Below are 15,608 nucleotides of genomic sequence, written 5' to 3'. Positions count from 1 at the left end.
GAAGCGCTGTTGACTGACCATAACCCCCATTCCCCCGTTCCCCTGCACCGCTCGGGGGGAGGAGGTGGGAGAGGGTATATGGGGGGGAAGGTGCTTTTGGTTTCTTTTCTTTTTTTCTCACTTCTCTAGCTTGTTAGTAATGAGCAATAAATCTTACTATCTCCTTATGCTGAGTCTGTTTTGCCCGTTACAATAATTACTGCGTGATCTTCTCATCCTTATCTCAACCCTTGAGCCCTTTTCACATATTTTCTCCCCATTCCTCTTTGAGGAGGGGGAGTGAGAGAGTGGCTGTGGTGGAGCTCGGCTGCCCACTCGAGCGGAACCACGACACACAGGCAAATAACTGAGACCAGGCTACACATTTTTTTTTTTTGATTTTTTTTTTCATCTGTTTTGGAAAAAATATACAAAAAAAGCCAAGAAGAACCAAAATGGAAATGTGAGGTAAACATTCCAGTAAAAGTACAGACAGAAGCTCCATTCTTTAAAGGAGACACACAGCAGTTATCACCATGCTAGAAGAATGAGATGCAGGAAAAGCCTAGAAACAGTGAAAAGTCATGTAATGAAGCCTTTGCCCCAGTACAAGCCATGGCATATGGGCTCTTTTTTTTTTTGTGTGTTTTCCTCTGCATGTGCCCTCCCACCCCCCATTATCTTTTTATTCTTTGAACAACACTTCTGAATTTTAAAATAGCAGTATTGATATAAATTCTGTATGGCAGGATTTACAAAATATGCAGACTGCTATTACAGACTGTGTCAGTTTTAGTATTTTTTGTTTGTTTGTTTTTGTTTTTGATTTGCCAAAGCCCCTCGGTGAAAACTGCAATGTTGGGGCAAAATTGGCTTCTTGGTTATGCCAATCTGACTGCCCGGTTATGCCACTTCGGCGAAGAAGTGGTGTCACTTTTCCTTTGCACCAGTGTTACCAGTTACCCCACAAATCTATGATGAAGTTATGAAACACTTAAAGCGCAGCCTCTGCTCCACAGTGATGGCTGTATATCCCCATAGTCAATTCCTGAAGCCAGGTTTCACTGGGAGCTTTAGCTGGGCCTCAGGGAGGAACAGAGATCTAGTGACATGATATAGTCAGCTCACATGCTATCAGCTACTACTATAAATTTTCACGTCCAGTCTGTCTATATTGCAGACTGAGTACGTCATTTTAGTTATTCTTCAATAACTAGCACAATCACCCACACCAGAACAATCAGGCTCTGATTCAGTAAGATGCTTAAGGATACACTTCCAATTCTGGAAACTGCACGGCTAACAGAAGTTCATAATGCTAAGGGATGCTTAAGCAGCTCACTGAATCAAGGCTGGATGCTTATTACTTGTTGATAGTATCATTTTCATTTGGGTTAGATTCCTGATCACCATTATTTTCATCTGAATTAAATATACGCAATTACTTCAGATCTATGCTGAGCTTACTAAGATCAGAATCTGACCCACTTGTAGAAGCACTTTTTATGGTAAGAAAAGGTAAAAGTGATTTTTTTTTCCTCAAGATATATAAATTCAAAAATGAAAAAAATCTGTGTACAAATATCACATAACAACACCAACAATTCCATAGATGTAGTTCCTCAGTGCACACTTGAAACAAGAAAAGTTTTTTTTTTTTTTTTCTTTTTCTATTTTGCTTTTAAATTCTGGCATAATAATATTAAAGCTGACAAAAAATCAGGGCAAGCTACATCACTTCCTCATACAAAAAATGTACAAAACATTAGCCTCTAACTAGACATAACATAATACTGGTCATCACAGTTTGACATTTAGTAACTGTGTGTCTTGAAGTATTGTACTGGAGGGTAATAAAAAATAGCTTCTGTTGCCAGTTGTCCATCTCAGGTTACTTCAGTCATAGAGGCAGAGTGGTTCTGCAAAGAGGAAAATGTGAACACATGAACATTTGTAAACATTTTGTCACTTACATATACTAGTGTGTGAAATGGATGCAAAAACCCTTTGCTAAATGCAAAGGTGTAAAATCTGCTGCCCAACTAACAAAGCACCTTAAAACCAAGAAATGACTGCAAATATGATGTCTATTCTGAGCTCATGGTAGGAAAGGCTGAAGTTGAGCCCTGCTTCTGGGCTATGAACCCTCACTACCAGGCTTGAAAAAGAAGGCGCCACTTTTTCACTAAGGATTTTCACACCGGACTGGATTCTGTCCAGAGAAATGTGCCACTATAGGTTCAAAATACTACATAGTCACACAACTGATGCCATCTAGTGTGTGTCCTCAGTCACCAAGAGTCTAAAAATACCACGATGTAGTTTCACATAGTTCAGCTTCATGTGATGCGTGCATGTAGTTTGTAGTTCCTATGTTCCATGCCTACTAGGCAACATACAGAGCTTAAAATCATACATGGGTGGGGTGGGGAAGTATGCCAAAACACAGGCAGACACAGATATATTGTAACACAGAAGTCCTCTTTGGATGGAAACTGTGTTGATTCTTGGAAGCCAAAGTCCAGGACTTCATTGGCAGCTCAGGGTCATCCCCGGATCATGCTGCACCTGCAGTGTGTGTGTGTACAAGGTAAAACAAGAGTGGGAACAGATGGATAAATCTGCACAAGAAGGACAGTGCATCCCCTATATCTGAAGAAACACTAATTAGCAGCCACTCTGAAGGACTTATTTATAATAACTTATTTATAACAGTAGGATGACTCTTTTCCTGATCTACTCCTGCATGTATGGCCATTTAGAAACTGATACCCTGAATCAGACAAAATCATCTTCTTGATTATAGAGGACATCAACAGTTAAGGCCTAGTCCCCACCTGTACCTCACAGTCCAGAAGCTATAAATAGCTGATGAGACAAAAATTTCTCAGGGTGTGAATATTTGTATCTCTTCAGCTCTGTTGTCATACGCAGTGCAATGTGAATGCATAAGTAGGACTTAGTTTCTGGACTGTAAGTCCACCTGTGATGTTAATGTTATGTTAAGAACTGTTAGTGTGCACAGTTAAGCAGGATCATTTAAAAATCTTCCAGTAAATCTTTGCTGAAAGTCTATCAAAACTGACTCTTCAATTAAGCATGGTATTTCCAGGTGTTAGAAACAGCATCTTCTCCATTTTTTTTTAAATGCCTATTTTCAGTTAACTTGTCAAAGGGTGTGACAAAAGTTTTAGTATTAACCCTGCCACACATCCAGTACATTGCAATGACATGCCACCCAACACAGGAAGTATAACTTAAAGGAAAAACAAATTACACCAAGGCATTTCCGACAATTCCTCCTGGTTTCCAGAAATTCTTGGCAGGTTGCATTTTCTTAGTTTGCTTAAGGTACAGTTCAGTTGTGCCAACACAAACCATTCAAAATTAGTAGTTTAACAGAAACATGATCAACAATGATGCCCATGGTAGCTTACTTTTTTGCAGACTTCAGAGAATGTTATTAGCATCTTCTCTGATGGCTTAGAGAGTAGTTAGTTATACGATTTCTTCTTATAGAACAATTACTGAACAGTAATAAGAATAAAAAACTAATTACTATTATTTGTTTATCCTCAGGGTAACAAATCTTAAATGTTCCAGACCTCCTCAAAGCATTCTTAAGTGTAATTACAAAGAATTATCTTCACTTTTTTTCTCAATTATCTATTCTCCTAAGCAAAAATTTGTTATTGCACAGGACACCTGAAATTCCTTAGCTTTGGAAGTGCAGAGGGGCATGAGATCTACAGAATTTGTTGGTTTAAAAAGATAAATTAAAAAAAAAAAAAAAATCTCCCCTTTGTATCACTTCTGTTCAATGGGTTTAATGTTGGGAATGAAACAAGCTCTCCGTGTAGTTAGGTATACAACTAGTTTTTAGTTTTTAGCCTGTCATAACAGAAAATGTGTTTTGGTGATGGCATGAGTGAGTGAATTTACAGCACCTGTGCACTCAATGTCTCCAGCGGACTTTCCACCCTTGGAAAAGCCATGAGTGGCATTCCGCGTGGGTCTTCAGGCTTCGGTTTAGAAGGAGCTCCATGAGTGCCTTTAAAGTTATGGACAACACATATCCCCTGTGTAATGCAGAAGAAAAAAACAAAATGAGGTTAGCATGTTCTGTCCACAGGAGTAACTCAAAGGAATTCCCACCAGGGTCTCTCAGCTGCCAATTTTTGCAAAGAACTTCAGCTGGGGTTTTGGTTAAAGGCATCACCTGTCTCAGCCTTGGGCAACAGGGCATTTAATGATACAGCTGGGTATGCCAGACCATCTCAGTAAAACAGCTCATCTTTCCTGGCTGAACCATCCCCAGCCTTCTTATGTTTTATACAGCACAGCATCCTACGCTGCTTGCTTTTGCATGCCAGAAACATGGACCATCCTTTTGCACATGTTCTCAGCCAAATATCCCCTTGAGACTCTGACTAACATTTCCAAACAATGAAAAGAGCTCATTTGATGGCTTAATCTACCTCATATCTGGATGCCACCAAGATCCTTCAGCATCATTACTTCATGTTAGCAGCACAACTCCTGCAGAGTTTATCCAACAAGGCCTTCCCTCGTTCATGACCAGACTCACTGCACCCACCTGGTGATGCTGGCATGAGCATATGCTGCACATACCTTCTTGGAGGCAGGGTACAAAGCGAAAACAAGGCATGCAGGAGCTCACACATCAGCTGTTAGAGCAATTCCTGCAGCCAGTTCCTCACTGGATCTTCCTCTTTGTTGCTCTTCACACCTGAGCAAGGAGCAGGCTGCAGCCTGGGTGAGTTTTGTGCTGAGAGCAGGCATCTCACAGCAGTCCTCTCCTCCGTGCTCTGGGGAGACCCCTTCCTCTGCTTGGCCATGGAGCCTTTGCCACTTGCTGGTGGCAGAAGGGTTGCAGGGCCAAGTTGTGGTTGGGAGCAGGCTGCTAGAAAGAGGTACTGGAAGCACGTGGACTGTCCTGACCAGATGTATGCGGTGACTGCCTATCATATTACGTGGGCTACTCTTAAACTGACTTTCCCAGTGGGAATCAGAAAAAACTGCTCATATTAAAGCCATAGAGATTCATATTACAGGTTGGAGACAAATTTTTATTTAAAGGGAACATGGGGATAAATGATTTGTGAAGGTTTTTTGTTTGGGCAAAATCAGAGAGATTTTATCCTGATCTTCCTTTTTCCTGCTCATCTTTTATGGCTTGAAACAAAATGGAGAATGAGGACCATTGCTTAGAGCTCCATGCAACACCCTGTATCCTACATTTTTGTCCCACAGGCAGCCAGTGGGGCTTTGCAATACAGTGATGTCAGGGAACAAGTCTCAAGCATTCCCTTGTTTTGACATTAATTAAAATCTACACCATCTTCAAAACATTTTTCCAGGACCGGTCAAGTAAGAGTATGTACAGTAATTAAAATAAAATAATCTTGAAACACTAATGGTAGCAAAAATGTCATCATACTAGTCTTATTAATTAATATCAACCTGATTTCATGTTAGGATTTTCTCTGATGGTACATTGATTAGATGGGGCTAGAATTAGTTCTTAGCAACTGGGTTAATTAGCTGCAGCTGGACACAAGGGAGGAGTAATTTTTTTTTTTTTTTTTTAACATCTGCTATTAAAAGGAATGGGGAAGGACTGATAGGCTTACCAGAAACAAAGCTACTGCACTTCCCAAGATGAAGCCTGCAATCACGTCCGAACAGTGGTTCCGATACTCAGAAACTCGGTTTAGCCCAGTGAGGAAGGCAGCACACAGGGTACCCAGACACAGCACAGGTTTGGCTAGCCTGCTACTCTTTGTTTTAATTGTGCTTGTGATGTACATCTGAAAAAAAAAAAAAAAAAGGCAAACCAAAAATGAAGAGATCTGCCAGAAATTAATCTTTTGCTATCCAGACATATCATAAGTCAATGAGGATGTGATTCACGGCTCATGAAAAAAAGAAATTGAGAAATGGAGGAAGAGGTTTAAGGTAACTGAGAAAACATTTTTAGGTGAATAAAACAGGTACTGGAAAGTGACATTTCAGGGTACCAAATATCCAATCAATTGCACTTACACTGGACTTTCTGAGCTGCTATACGCAGGCTCAGTTTTACTGATGTTCTAACTTGTGCAAGTGCTTGCTCATATGCCAGCAAACACACTGAATGTAAATGACTAAATATTTGCAAAAGGGAGTCAAGTGTTTTACTCCTGCAGAAACTAATATATATATGATGTATATATATGGACCTAGCGTCCATATGAACTACAGCTGCTCCAGCCTCCTAAGCAGTGTTCAGATTAAGAAACAGATTGTTGGCATTAAGAGAAACCACTTCAGATGTCTTCTCTTCAAGGTAAAATGAAATACAGAACACTAGGAATATTTCTTTCAAAACAAAGTTGATTATTAAATTGTCACTCTAAATCATGAATTTTCATGGTGCTTATAATACTGTTTAATGAACTTTACATGTTTTTGGCAGTTCATATTTTATTTTAAATGCATTTTGACAAAAAGAGTAAAACCATGTGGGTCACAATTAACAGCTATTAGTTTTTAATTCCAGAGCCAAAAATACTGAAGAGCAAGCAAACCAAGTCTGATGACAAAACAATACAATAAAATACTTTTCATCAAGTATAGATGCCTGTAAGTATTCCCAAGGTTTGATAAGCAAAGCAAATACATCAAAACACAGTCTTTTTTTTTTTTTTCTTTTTCCTTTTTTTCCCAATATTGTCTTCATCATGCACAAAGATGACACATCGCCTCCCATATATCAATTTTCAGTTTTTTCTTGTCCATATTTATTTTCCCTTCTCACTGACTGGGCCATCCAATTACCCTGTTGCTGGCCTCCTCTCTCTGGCTCAAGTTAGTAATGTCAGTCCCAAAATCATTGCAGTACATTAGCTCTGGAGAAAGGGATGGGATGCAGCAATAACCTCCCGGTAGGTGAAGTGGCAGGCCAGAGCAACTGACCAGGGGTCAGCAGGTAAGCTTGCCTCATGGCCTGTATCAAGGCAAAATTGTAAATTCACCTACCACACCACTGCAGCACTACTCTTAGCAGCTAAATTTGCTAGGTCTCTGCCTGGGCAAGTGAAGTCTTCATCCCTAAATGTGCTGTAGAGCACATGAATTAAAGGTGAATTCAATGCATGAATTGGAATATTATGGTGTGTCATAGCACTGGGAATGGGACTCAGATACTCCAGAACTTCCTGCGTGCTCCCTTTCCTTTTCCCTTTTTTTTTTTTTTTTTCTTCCTTTTTCTTTTTTTCCCCAATACGTGAACACAGCACAGGCCTTGAAAAGACACCTAGCACTGAGCACTAGGCGGCAATGTTGCCCCAGTCATTGCTGCTAGCGTGGGCTGCGCCTACCACAAAAACTCGGCAAGGTTTTTTCTTCGCAAACAATAGGAAAAAATATTACCGAAGTGGGATGCCACTATGTGAATAACTACTGCCCATCCTTTCACCCTATACATTTATTCTCACAGAGGCCTATGGAGCCGAGCAATACAGAGAAGGATTGCAGTCCCATTCCCCACAACAGCACTGCTGTAATTTACAACACCCAAAGGAAAATCAAAATGTCCTTAAAGTAACAGTGCATCCGTGCTGTGACAGCTGCAAACCTGAGCTACAGAGGGTGGCATCCAGTCATGCTTGTTTTCTTAAAGGTATAAGATGGAACTGGATATTTGCGTTTCTCATGTGGGAGAGCTTTCTTTATTACAGATGGGATGTTACCTAATGCATTTGAAGTTTCACACATCTCGGCAGGCAAATGTAAACTTGTAGTAAAGAGAACATTTTTAGCAATGAGGGTAATTAACCATGAAAACAGATTGCCAAGGGAAGTGATACATTCTCTAGCATGAGGAGAGTTTAAAACAAGACAGGCTGTTTTTCCAGAATGTATACTCCAGTTCATCCATAAATTACAAACTGAGCTCAGAAATAACTGGGTGAGTTTCTTCTTCCTGGTCACTGCAGTTTTTGATCTTCATTGCCATAGCCCTTAAAGCAAAGACATTTTTGAAGATTCTCACAATATGTTTGCCCCTGCACTTAAAGAACATTTTCAAAGCCTTGTGTAAGAGCCCAAAATCTCAGTGGAAGTCACTTATATTTGACTTCCTATCCTCTGCAGATGTTTTTGGAAATTTCCTATGCTGCTATTCATGGGGTAAATTTATTTACAGAATTTTAAGTGTTAAAACCAGTTGTTTGATGGCTGGGAGAAGGAGGGAGGAAATGAATATAAAAAGATGTGAGAAACAGAGAATAAGTCATTACAAAAATAAACTACACAAGATTTATCTATATAAAAAATCTATTTGGATTCTTTACTGCAGTAAAGTTTCTCTTATCAGTACACTCAAGCAGTGTGTTTAGCAATGTGCAATGTGTGATAGTAGCAAACATTCTCTGTGTAACTCCTCTTCCATCTATTCCAGACAAGCAAGGAGTCAAGGAAGCTTTTTTGTTCACAAGTTTAAAATAGACACACACACACACACATATATATATATATATCTCCTACATTTATATATGTGTGCAAACATACGCTTACATGTATTTATAATGTATACTATATCTATGTTGAGGAAGGCAGAGCGAAAGAAGTCTGTTCAGTCCTTTCAGTAGGAGGGGAAGATTTATTTTCACCAGAAAGATCACAATTTCAGCCCAGTACTGGAAAATTCAGTGTCCTACAATTTTTATAGATCTTTTCCTTTTCCACAGAGATTTCTACAGTAAGAGCCACTGACAACAATCTGTGTTGCAGAACATGATGCAGCCTCCTAGATGCTCAGTGAACCTGCCTGAGGTGCCAAAGCCTTGAATTTTGTCAATTAGTCTGGCAGGTGTTAACGCTGAAATGGAGGAAATTGACAGTGGGGTCACAGTGACCTGGGTTGCAGAAAGGCCTTGCTGTAGTGTTCTGTACTATTCAGAATTTCCCATATGTTGAAAGTTTCATGTCTAGATATATTGTAATGCTGTAATCTAGCCAAGAAGCAACCCAGGTGTAAACAACAGATGCCAGGTCGTGATCAACTGTCATGAGGCAGAGGCTTCTAGCCAGATGGAGGTGACAGAAAGCATTACTCGTGGATACTGCTAGGCTAGTGCTCAGCTTAACAATCCTAAAAACATTACTAAGATGTCAATGAGAGTGCCTAATCATAGCTTTTAGCCATAGAGACCCTATTTTGACTGTACAAGAGTTCTCCTTGCTTTCAGCCCAGAGACAAGCAGGAGGATCAGCAAGGGTGTCTCCCTTCACTCTACAATAAGAGGTCATTTAGTTTTACTTAAGAAATACTTCAATTTGGTATGTTCAAGTTGAATATCACCACCTCTTAGATGCCCTTGTCATCGGCTTTTCTATGACCTTTCTCACAAGTGCACGATGTAAAAATTGTTTGAAGACATGTAACTAGGATACCCACATGTAACGTAGGATTTTATCTTTTCTGTTTTTGACTGAAACATTAATAAACTAAGGAATATTTCCAGCCTATCATCATCATCTCCCTTGGTCAATGTCTTAGCACGTTTTCTAACTGTACAGCAGCTTGTACTCTGTCCAGAGACTGTACTACTTCAGGAAGAGTAATAAAACTGCATTAGATATCATTCTAATTTTGATATAAGCATGGAACCAGGGTTGCTGGCCTTTTTTATTTCTTTTTCTTCTTCTTTTTTTTTTTCTCCTTCCCCTGTTTTAGGCATATAAGTTTCATCACTGCCTGAAGAGATCACAAAAGTCATGCTTTGGGTTTCCAGTGTATTTGGCAGGTGACAAGAAAAAGACTAACTGACTAAATATAACACCCAGATTATAGGGAAAAAAAAAAACAAATCAAATGAACAAACAAATAGAAACAATCAAACAAACAAAACAAAACAAAAAAAAAAAAGCGGCCAAGCCAACCACTGTGGGAGCACTGTCACTAGCAGAATAATGAACAACGTACAGAGACATCTCTACAAGATACTTAAGGATCAGTGATTTGACAACATATTTAGTGCCAGAGGGTGTTTTCAGGCAGAGACCTGGGCTAAAATTGTACTGCAGACTGAAAACTTGTGGCTCAAAAAGAACTCCATATCCTGGCTCCACCTGTTATTTTCCTCTGTGGCCCTTTACAATCTCCTGCATTGGGTGAGTTGCAGGGGCTTCTGTAGCAGAGAGTAGAGATGAAGTGGGTGTAAGAGCTGTGCCTTAAACATTTGATGCAGTCCTCTGTTACTTTAAACATCTGTCCCACTGTGGCTCAGGGGTCTCATCTCTTTGTGTGCCATTCGCTCTCCACCAGAGCCATGGAGAAAGCAGCAGAAGTACTCTTGAAAGCTTAGGGCTGAGAAACATCGAACTACTAGGACCTTAAACCCAAGAAGTAAAAGTGCTATTCCCCTTCTGTAGGAATCAGCTGTTTGTAGAAGACGTGGCTGTCTAGGAACCAAAGGAGGTTGGGCGGGGGAATTCCCTGAAAAGCTTACCAAGCCTGGTCTCAGAGCAGTTATCTTAGAGTACATCATGATGGAAACAGCTTCTACAACAATGCTCACTTTATTAGAAACGTTATTTCACATATGGTTGCTTATTGTTCAGAAGTAATGCATGCAAAACATAATGGGCTTTCCAAGCACTTCTGAACAATTCCTGATCAAAGGAGTTAACGGTTTATATCTCTATCATTATTCACACAAATTTCAATGCAAACAGATGGTAAAAGAAACAGCAGTGGGTGGCCTCTTCTTTTCATAGCAATAATATGGTGTTTTATCATCTGGTACCAAAATCAGGGTAAATACCCTGTCATTAATAAGTTTGAGGTTTTTCTCCAATTCTGATGACCTACAGAGAGAATCTGCCACTCATTTGAGTCAGGCTACTGAGGGAAAATATTCCTAGTTAAGCCATTTTAATGTTGATGAGACAGGGGAAGGGAGAAGAGGTGGTTAAATGCTTACTCCATGGCCTCCGGGAAAATCAGCAGCAAAGACAAGATTAGGACCTCATTCTTCTACATTACACAGTGCTGCAAAAGCAACAAGAATTTGATTTCCTTATGTTGGGTTTGTGTGGCAAGGTTTTGGTAACAGGGGGCTGTAGGGGTGGTCTCTGTGGGAAGAATCAAGCAGCTGCCCCATGTTAGATAAGGGACAGTTTTAGCCAGCTCCAAAAAAAAAACAACCTGCTGTTGGCCAGAGCTGGGCCAATAAGTGATATTGTTTGTGCCTCCAGGAGAGCAGATTTAAGGATGGGAGAGAAGAACTGCTGCAGGTGGATGTGGCCTGGAGGAGGCTGCAGCCCATGGAGAGCCCCTGCAGGAGCAGGCCCAGGGCCGGAGCTGCAGCCTGTGGAGAGGAGCCCACGCAGGAGCAGGGGGTCTGGAGGAGCTGCCGCCCACCCGTGGGGGACCCGTGCTGGAGGAGTTTGCTCCTGAGGCATGGATGGACCCTGTGGTACAGAGCCGTGTGGGAACAGGTCCTGAAGAGCTGCTGCCTGTGGGCAGCCCCGTGGCCTCAGTTTGGGAAGGACGGCATCCTGTGGGAGGGACCCCATGGGGATCAGGCGCAGAGAGGGACCATGAAGGAGCTGTGGAGACAAAGTGCCAGGGACTGACCGCAGCCCCCATTCCCCTGTGCTGCTCAGGGGGAGGTAGAAAAGTGTGAATGGGGGGAAGCTGGTTTTAATTCGTTTTCTTTGTTTTCCACTTCTGTAGCTTGTTAGAAATAGGTAATATGTCTCTCTAATCTCCCTATGCTAAGTCTGTTTTGCCCGTGACAATAATTGTTGAGTGATCTCCCTGTCCTTATCCCAACCCTTGAGCCCTTTGCATCGTAATTTCTCTCCGTTTCCCTTTGAGGAAGGGGAGTGAGAGAGTGTTTGTGGTGGAGCTCAGCTGCCCAGCTGAGTAAAACCACCACAACTAGCAGTGCTAAAACAGAGACAGAGCAAAGGGGATTTTCCATCACGGGAAAGAAAGAAAGCCGTTCCTGAAACAACCCTCTTTTTCTTAAAAAAAAAAGACACTGTAAGACAAATAACCTCATCTAGATGTACAGGCAGAAACCAGTCATACATATCAACAATCATCAGTGGTGCTCACCGTGGCATATAAAGCTGAGTAGATGCTCAAAGCAGCATGTTTGGATGGAAAGGATCTCCTTGCCTTTTCAATCACCTCCACATCCCCGGTGCAGATGTTGCCGTTGTTTATGAACTGGTGGTGGGTCCGGCAGTCGTTTCCAGTGTAGTTGGGTTTACACACAGTCAGGAAGTATGGAGCCAAATTCCCAGTCACAACCTGGCCAGCATTTACAAATATATCAGTAGCAAAAAGTCCAAACGCAAACACTCCTGTGAAGAAAGGTTAAAAATAAGTATTATTCAAAGAAGTTTAAAACAGTCTTGGTACCTGAAAGGAAGATATATAATGAGAGATAAAGGAGAAAACTCTGCTGTCATTACCTGGAAAAAAACCCTGTTGACACCAGCAGAGCCCTGCATGGGATTTATGGCATGGAAGACTGCATGCTCAACTATGGCAGATGCTTAACTCAGTGGCTCCAGAAGGACTCAGAAAAAGGGCTGAAAGTGGTAAGTAAATGCATAGGTACTTGTTTGATTCAAGCTCTGAACAGAACTGTGAGCTACATGTTTCACTGCAAACCCTGCATCTATACTATGCCTGCAATGTTTTCACTATGACAAGGGCTTGCAGCCTGCAATCAAGTGTCATGCACATGAGCTGTTAAGGTGTTTATGAATTTTTACTAGATGTGGGCGAAAAATGTTAATATAATAGCTCTGAACTACAAAATAAAAACCAGAGGAGCAGTGTAGTGCTGAGACACAATTAACCTTACCGTAGCATGTCACATATCTTTTGGATTGTAACTGTTCACTATTCTGATATTGCAAAATTAAGATTCTGATCCAGCAATATTTGCCAAATCATTTGGGATACGTCTTCAATACTTTTGTCCAGAAGACCTTTCCATACAGTTGCACTTCAGCTTATGCCAGTGGGAGCACATACCCTCATACACTACAGCTGAAAGTATGCACTTGAACCCAGAAGCTTTTGCAGGGTTGTGGAGCATCCCTTGCTTGAAACTGCAGTAGTCACATCCTCCAGTGACTCCCCATGAGCATTATCAGTATCTGCTATGGCTGCTATGAACATATAAATTCATAGATCTTTGCGTGCAAGTGCTTGCTACATACCAAAGGACAGAAGAGCAGGTTTGCAGTAATGCCAAACCCAAATGTTTCAAAAGACTAAATCACCTCAATTTTCCTCCTACCCATCACTAAATGGGATTAAAGTATCATAGAAATTTAGAAAAAATAAATATTTTACTTATGGTCTGGGAATGCTGGCGGTCATATATTTTTTCCTCCTCTCTCCTACAGCTTTGTAGGCAAAAGTAATTTAAACTCTAACTGAACTGAGATTGATGTATATTTAAGTACAAGCAAAAGCTGGAGCTTCAGGGATATCCACATATCTTAGGAGAGCTGTAAGGGTTACCGTATCTTCACTGCTTACCGTATCTTCACTGCTGTACTGAGTTATAAAATGAAAAAAAGATTGATGTAGTCTGAGAAACAGAAATATCAGGGAGTCAGGAATATAATGCAACTGAAAATGCCTTACCTCAAATTAAGAAGAATCAAAGATAGTTCTGCAGATACTGTAACCCTCCATGTAGATAACAAAAGCAGGAGGGCCATAACTAGCAAGAGTTAGATCCTTTCAAACATGTAGGGCCTGTCTTTACAGAAGACAGTGACATGAAATAAAATCCTTATCTAGCAATGGATTAATTGTGCAAATGTGCAGTGATACTTTCTACTGCTGCTCGCTCACGCTTTGTGAGCATCCACAAGGTCAGGAAGGAGTGTTACCACAGTGAAGAGGATTTTGAGTACCGAGTTTATTACCAAATCTCCAGGCCATGGGTTAGAATTGAGCACTCAAGAAAAGGCACATCAAATCCATGGTGCTGCCTCAAGGAACTGGTGTGTGATCATGGGTTTAAGGAGATGGTGGAGATCAAGGAAGGCAGTAGCCTTCCTCCGGTTCTAGACTGCAGGACTGTCATGTCTTTTTACTGATGTGACAGTCTTCCTCCCCTTTATCATGACTTGCTTTGAACAGTACTGTTTTGATGTGCTGTGCAAATCACGGGGAATGCAATGAGGATTATTACCCAGCCCTTTACAATGCTTACAGGAAACCCAAGAGCCAAGGTGTTATCTGGCCCATGGTCTTTATTGCAAAGTTAGTACAAGTCAAAAACTGAAGTATTTCAGAAAATGCTCACAGGCTTCATAAAGTTATTTCAATCTCTATGCAGTGCACAGTTACAAAGGCAGCCTGGTGTTTTGCTCTGAAAGAAAGAAATTTCAACACCTGTATTTTCTCAATATTCGGCAGCACTGAAAGTGCTTGCCCAGAGTCAGTGCTGACGGCTGTATGCTCTGCAGAACAAGCCATGGTTGAAACCTTTATCATGTTCTCCATTGCGATGTACAGGGATCACTGTAATTCCCCTTCTGCAGCTCTGCCAAATTATGCCTTATGAAAATTACAGCGATGTGCAGCAACAAATTCAGCTAGCAGGAATTTAACCCTTGCAGATTGATTACACTACGTATACTCTCTGGAGACTTTGAAACAGGGTTCGTTGTAATTAATTTAAAGGCTATAACACCAGTGAGCCTTGGTAGCAGTGGAGAGTCAGTCCCATGATAGCTTTTGTACCTCAGGAATCTGTCTATTCAACTGATTTGCTCAATGGCCTACAGCAGCTAAGTTAACTAACCAGAGCATGGGAATGCCGTGAGGTAACTGACAGGTTTTTAGAGGCAGACAAGCCACTGCTGACAGGCTTCATGGGAAGGGTAGCTAGTCCTAGCTCTTTACGGTTATACAGCTGAAATTTGTGATATCATGCCACACAGAGGATGTGAGAACTTGTACCTCTTGCATACTTTGATGCTAGATTTAGCGGGAGGTGATACCGTCCTGCTAAACTGTGGCACTTTATCATGCTGTGCTCACTCTGGCCTAGAAAACCTGGGAGTGGACTTTAGTCCGGAACTTGACATATGCTGAATAAGGATGTACACAGCACGAGCCACATTCAAAGGAGACCTGTAAAAACACAGCCTGCACAGATGGTTGTCAACACAAAGGATGGATACAAGCTAATTTAAGTTGCATAAAGCCACTCCTTCCTCTCATCCACATGTATCACATAGTCTGGCTGCAGGAGATCTTAAGCAAGGAGCAGAAGGCGTACTATTTCTGATAAGGCATTCTGACTTTTCTTCACTGTCCTGGCTCTCTGCTGTTTTTGTGTGTGTAAGGAGCTGATAGAAAGAAGAGATTGAAAGCAAACCAGTAAGCGCAGTGCAGTTTGGAGACACTCTAATTTAGACCATGGATACAGGGTAGACTTTACTCCCTGCTACTCCCTTTAGCTGCCCCAGATCCCAAGAGGAAGAAATCAAGGCTCAGATCTGAACCTCTCTTCACCTCCAGTGAGAAAGACCAAACAGAACAAAACAAAAAACAAAGAATGACTTTTACA

The 15,608-nt window shown here is 41.2% G+C and overlaps 1 protein-coding gene across 2 annotated transcripts in view; it reads right to left on the bottom strand.

Moving 5' to 3' along the window:
- Positions 1-533: 533 nt before the first annotated feature.
- PLPPR1 (phospholipid phosphatase related 1) overlaps positions 534-15,608 on the bottom strand; it is a 131,478-nt gene continuing 116,403 nt past the window's right edge. For both annotated transcript variants that reach the window (XM_084504532.1, XM_084504533.1), the window contains exons 5-8: positions 12,113-12,363; positions 5,634-5,810; positions 3,927-4,058; positions 534-1,898 (exon numbers count right to left, since the gene is read on the bottom strand). In XM_084504532.1, the coding sequence (XP_084360658.1) occupies positions 1,866-1,898; positions 3,927-4,058; positions 5,634-5,810; positions 12,113-12,363 (593 nt within the window). In that variant the 3' untranslated portion in view covers positions 534-1,865. The remainder of the gene's footprint in view (positions 1,899-3,926; positions 4,059-5,633; positions 5,811-12,112; positions 12,364-15,608) is intronic.

Source organism: Aythya ferina (genome assembly GCF_964211825.1).
Source record: "Aythya ferina genome assembly, chromosome: Z".
In the NCBI taxonomy this organism is placed as follows: Eukaryota; Metazoa; Chordata; class Aves; order Anseriformes; family Anatidae; genus Aythya; species Aythya ferina.
Note: the sequence above shows the minus strand (reverse complement) of the source record. Positions and strands in the feature narration are given on the sequence as shown.